The 5754-nt window shown below is 60.4% G+C and overlaps 1 protein-coding gene across 1 annotated transcript in view; it reads left to right on the top strand.

Annotated features, from left to right (window-relative positions):
* NFASC (neurofascin) overlaps positions 1–5754 on the top strand; it is a 211716-nt gene that overhangs the window by 165261 nt on the left and 40701 nt on the right. The window contains exons 16-20 of the mRNA XM_015569556.1: positions 332–456; positions 2375–2419; positions 3546–3647; positions 3933–4130; positions 5155–5225. Coding sequence (XP_015425042.1) covers positions 332–456; positions 2375–2419; positions 3546–3647; positions 3933–4130; positions 5155–5225 — 541 coding nt within the window. The remainder of the gene's footprint in view (positions 1–331; positions 457–2374; positions 2420–3545; positions 3648–3932; positions 4131–5154; positions 5226–5754) is intronic.

The raw sequence follows: 5754 nt of genomic DNA, 5'->3' as shown, positions 1-5754 counted from the left end.
ACTGGCCCCAAGGAGGCTGCCCAGCCCAGCCTGGGGCTCCCGTCCCCCTCCGACTCACCCCCATCCAGGGAGAAAGCAGCAGGCAGTGCCCGGCACTCCCCTTGTCTCTCCCGTTTCCCCCCCACTCGCCCTCCTCCCAACCCTCTGCCCCTTTGCAGGATGAAGAAGGAGGACGACTCCCTGACCATCTTCGGGGTGGCTGAGCGGGACCAGGGCAGCTACACGTGCGTCGCCAGCACGGAGCTGGACCAAGACCTGGCCAAGGCCTACCTCACCGTGAGGTAACTGCTCCCCCCACTCGCCCTCCTCCCAACCCTCGGTGCCTTTGCAGGATGAAGAAGGAGGACGACTCCCTGACCATCTTCGGGGTGGCTGAGCGGGACCAGGGCAGCTACACGTGCGTCGCCAGCACGGAGCTGGACCAAGACCTGGCCAAGGCCTACCTCACCGTGCTAGGTAACTGCCGCTGCCCGTGGCCCTGACTCCTCGCCCTTCCTGCAGCCACAGCGGCGGCCGGGCCCGGGACAGCCCTGTGGTCCGTGAGCCGCCAGCTGTGGCAGTCTCCTGCCTTTGATCTAAGGGTTAGGATGCTGCTCCTGGCGAAAAGCTGTGTTCGATGACTTGCCTCCTAAGTAGAGCTATTAACTCCCCGTGTTCTCACCTGTATGAGAGCGGGAAGGTGGACAGGGGTCCTGTGATGGTCATTTTTACCAACTTTACAGCTAACTCTAAACCACTAAGTTCATTAAAACGATCCATCATTGAAGCAAGACTGAACTTTGTGTTTGTCCTTCCAACACCTCTGTTGGCCGTCCCCCCTCCCCGCCTCCCGATGGGATTTCACAGGGCGCTGCATTCAGCAGGCGACCCCACCTCATCCAGGCCGCGCTGGACATACGAAGCCATCCCAGACCTGGGGAGGGAGGCAAAGTGCCCGTTGTCCCTCATCACCCCTGTCCTCTCTCTGGGCCCCACTGCCCTTACTCTTAGTGCACTCTTGTCCCTTCCCCAGTGGAGGCACATGGTCCCAGGAGATGGGGCTCAGGGCTGATAGGGCCCTGGGACAGGAAGAAGGTGATGGGGCCCAGGGTGATGGGGCCCTGGGATGGGAGGGTGATGGGCTCAGGGTGATGGGGGCCCTGGGAGAGGAGGGAGATGGGCTCAGGGTGATCCCTGGGAGAGGAGGGAGATGGGCTCGGTGATGGGGGCCCTGGGACAGGAGGGAGATGGGCTCAGGGTGGTGGGGCCCTGGGACAGGAAGGAGATGGGCTCAGGGTGATGGGGCCCTGGGACAGGAGGGAGATGGGCTCTGTTGATGGGGGCCCTGTGACAGGAGGGAGATGGGGCTCAGGGTGATGGGGACCCTGGGAGAGGAGGGAGATGGGCTCAGGGTGATGGGGCCCTGGGACGGGAGGGCGATGGGGCTCAGGGCTGATGGGACCCTGGGACAGGAAGGGGCCCGGGACAGCCCTGTGGTCCGTGCAGGGTGATGGGGACCCTGGGAGAGGAGGGAGATGGGCTCAGGGTGAAGAGGAGGGAGATGGGCTCGGTGATGGGGGCCCTGGGACAGGAGGGAGATGGGCTCAGGGTTGTGGGGCTCTGGGACAGGAGGGAGATGGGCTCAGGGTGGTGGGGCCCTGGGACAGGAAGGAGATGGGCTCAGGGTGATGGGGCCCTGGGACAGGAGGGAGATGAGCTCTGGTGATGGGGCCCTGGGACAGGAAGGAGATGGGCTCAGGGTGATGGGGCCCTGGGACAGGAGGGCGATGGGAGCACAGGAGGCCTCTAGGGGTGAGGGCTCTATGGAAGGAGGAGATGGGGCACAGGGTGATGGGGCCCTAGGAAAGGAAGGAGGTGATGGGGCCCAGGGTGATGGGGCCCTGGGAGAGGAGGGAGATGGGCTCAGGGTGATGGTGGCCCGGGAACAGGAGGGAGATGGGTCAGGGTGATGGGGCTCTGGGAGAGGAGGGAGATGGGCACAGGGTGATGGGGCCCTGGGAGAGGAGGGAGATGGGCTCAGGGTGGGGGGGTCCTGAGACAGGAGGGAGATGGGCTCAGGGTGCTGGGGGCCCTGGGACAGGAGGGAGATGGGGCTCAGGGTGATGGGGCCCTGGGAGAGGAGGGAGATGGGCTCAGGGTGGGGGGGTCCTGAGACAGGAGGGAGATGGGCTCAGGGTGCTGGGGGCCCTGGGACAGGAGGGAGATGGGGGCACAGGAGGCCTCTAGGGGTGAGGGCTCTGTGGAAGGAGGGGAAGCCGTGGGGAAACTTGTCGCAGGGGCAGCTCTCCCAGCCTCGGACACCTGCTCCCACCCTTTTGGAACACCTCTAACCCCAGATAACCAGCTAACCTGGTTAACCGTCTTACCTTTGCAGCTGATCAGACCACTCCAACTAACCGTTTGGCTGCCCTCCCCAAAGGTAATTCATACTAATCGGGCCCTGGCCCAGCCCTCGCCAGACCCGGGGAGGGTGGGGTCTCAGGAGAGCACTGCCCAGGAGGTGCTGGGTGGGCAGTGCGTCACCCCCACCCCCTGCCCAATCCGCTCCCTCCCCGAGCATCACAGCCTGGCTTCCTGCTCCAGGTGCAGGTTGAGCTTAGACATCCTTGGCTGCCTTTCCTCCTGCGTCCCTGACCTCTGACCTCTCACCATGCCCATGGGGAGGCCTGTTCTCTTCTTTGGCCTCGGACATACCTGTGGCCCCCTTGCTTCGAACCATCTGTGGGCCCACGTTTCCTGCAGCCTCTCCATGTTCAGCACTATGTACCCACAAACAGTCTGCACACATGAATGGGGGCTCACCTTCCAGATTCTTCCAGCGATGGGCCAACATGTGGAAATGGCTGGTTCACAGAGCCATAGAGGGGGAAGTTATGCCACCCCACCAGTCCGTGGGGCATGGCTTTATCCCCAGGCCGGGATGGCACTCACACCCCCTAAGGCAGCCCAGTGAGACTGGAGCCCCCAAACGGTGCTGCCTCCCCGCTGGTCGGAAGCCTGCTGGGCTCCTGTCCTGTCTATCCCTGCGCGACCACGTCCCCATCTCCGTGGCCTGGTCCCCTTCCTCCCTCCCATGCCCTGAGCCTGCCTGCCTCGCTCAGCACCCACAGACCCTCTCGCTCCTGCCCCTCAGAGCCGTGGCGTACAGAGTAGAAAATAATAATCCTGAGAAAATGAGACAAAGTCCACATTCCTCGCTGGCTCTCCTAAATGTGAACACGCGTCTAGTGAAAAGCATTCCCAAGAGCTGGCCCTCCAAGATACCTGCAGGATGGGACGGCCGGTCCGACTCTGTGCCCAGCATCCTTGGGTGCTCTTGGAGAGGGAGGTGGGACCAGAGTCTCCTCTTTGTTCTCCCTTGACCCCCTGAGGGAAGGGGTGGTCCCTGTGCTGACCCTCCAGGGCAGGCTGGGGGTGGGCCCTGCTGTGGTGGCCTCCGCCCTCCAGAGACCTGTCCATGGGTGTGGCCAGGGCTGGGGCCACCACAAGGACGGGCTGGCTCTAACCCGGGAGTCCTGCGCGGTGTCTTCTCCCTCTGCTGCCAGGACGGCCGGATAGACCACGGGACCTGGAGCTCACCGACCTGGCCGAGAGGAGCGTGAGGCTGACCTGGATCCCAGGGGACGATAACAACAGCCCCATCACAGGTCAGCCAGGGCCCTGCACTCGGGCCAGAGAAGAGGGTGGGGGCAGCTGGGAGCTCGGAGGCCTGGCCCTGGGGTCGGTCCCCGTCTGCCTCACTTGGCCCGTGCCCTGGGCTGTTTGCAGAACCCACGGAAGCCTTGTCTCCCTTTCAGGGTCTCGATAGGAACCCTCCCTGTGCCCCTCTCTACCAGGGAGGTTATGGAGAGAATGAAAACCATGGGGGGTGCTTTCAGGAGAAGTCAGCTGACTCAGCCCCTGAAGCAGCTGACTGTCTTCCTTGCCCTCAGACTATGTGGTCCAGTTCGAAGAGGACCAGTTCCAGCCAGGGGTGTGGCACGACCATTCCAAGTTCCCAGGCAGCGTCAACTCGGCCGTCCTGCAGCTGTCCCCGTACGTCAACTACCAGTTCCGGGTCATTGCTGTCAACGAAGTCGGCAGCAGCCACCCCAGCCTCCCGTCCGAGCGCTACAGAACCAGCGGGGCCCGTGAGTACCCGAGGGCTCACCCACCGCGGCGCTGGAGCAGGCACCCTGAGCTCCCACTGGGTGCCCCCAGCCCCCAGCTGTGTGGATTTGGGGCAAGTTTCTTAATGTCTCCAAGGCTTGGCTCCCTCATCTGTACTATCAGCACGGTGCCAGAGGGGCTGCGGTGAGGATTCCATTGAAAATGCGAGCACTCGTGTTAACTGTCATTTTTATTATTACTAATCCTGCATAATAAAAGGATAGTATGCAAATTGTCCCCTCTACCAGGGGGCGAGGCCAGTAGGGGGAAGGGAGGGAGGCCCCAGCTGGCAGCTGCTAAGGACCCTACCAGTGCACAGTTTTCGTGCACTGGGCCTCTAGTGTTATTAATAATTTTGATGGTCTGCTTGGAAGAGAAGAGCTGTGGCAAACACTTGCAGCAGAAATGTGTAACCCGGTATTTTATCAGATTTCTTTTCCTGGGTAATATTTAGATTTCTGAAATCACACTGGCTCATTGACATCCCCAAAACGTTAAATGCTGGGGTGAACCCGCCTGCTATTAAATATATTTAGTGGTTAATCCATGAAGGGGATGATCCACGAGTTGGCTATGTGGGCATCTGAAGTGTGAAAAGCCCCACGACAAGTCTGTCTGAGAGGCATTGCAATTGAGAGGGGTTAATGAGCTAGGCCAGTGGTCAGCAAACTGAGGCTCGCAAGCCACATGCGGCTCTTTGGCCCCTTGAGTGTGGCTCTTCCTAAGCCTTAGGAGTACCCTAATTAAGTTAATAACAGTGTACCTACCTATATCGTTGTACTGTTGATATTTGGCTCTGTTGACTAATGAGTTTGCCAACCGCTGAGCTAGGCAGACACATCACACATGTGAGACACGGCAGAGCATGTTCCATTGCCCATGAGACGGGAGAGCAGAGAGACACAGAGGAACAGCGCAGGAGAGACCAGGCAGGTGGGAGGGAGCCAGGTACTCACTACGCCCTGGACACATTGGACTTGAACTTTGTGCCAATTTGGGTTGCAGCCCCTGAGTCCAATCCCAGCGACGTGAAAGGAGAGGGGACCAGAAAGAACAACATGGAGATCACGTGGACGGTGAGTGTCCCCCAGCCCAGCCTCGAAGGCAGCAGTGTGCACCTGGGACCCCTCGCCCTTGATGCCTCTGACACCCCAAGGCCACAGGCTGGCTCAGACAGCCTGGCTGGTTTGGTGGCCACTCCTTTGCACTGGGCGTCCAGAAACCAAGCGGGAGCGTGTCTAGACAAGATTTAGGACAGGAGAGAGGAGCAGAGGTGGTGGGGGCAGTCTGGCAAAACCATAGAGAGCCAACAAAATAAAACGGGCTTCTTTCTTCAGAAGAGGGAGGGGTTGAGCCCTAGCTGGTTTGGCTCAGTGGATAGAGCGTCGGCCTGTAGACCGAAGGGTCCTGGGTTCGATTCCAGCCAAGGGTGGACGTACCTCAGTTGCAGGCTCCTTCCCAGCCCAGGCCCTGGTCAGGGCGAGTGCAGGAGGCAATCAATCGATGTGATTCTCTCACATCGATATTTCTCTGGCCTTCTCTCTTCCACTCTAAAAATCAATGGAAAAATTATCCTTGTGTGAGGATTAAAAGAAAGAGGAGGCG

The sequence above is a fragment of the Myotis davidii genome, unplaced genomic scaffold, assembly GCF_000327345.1.
Source record: "Myotis davidii unplaced genomic scaffold, ASM32734v1 scaffold710, whole genome shotgun sequence".
NCBI lineage: Eukaryota > Metazoa > Chordata > Mammalia > Chiroptera > Vespertilionidae > Myotis > Myotis davidii.
This window is presented reverse-complemented; position numbering and strand designations above follow the sequence as displayed.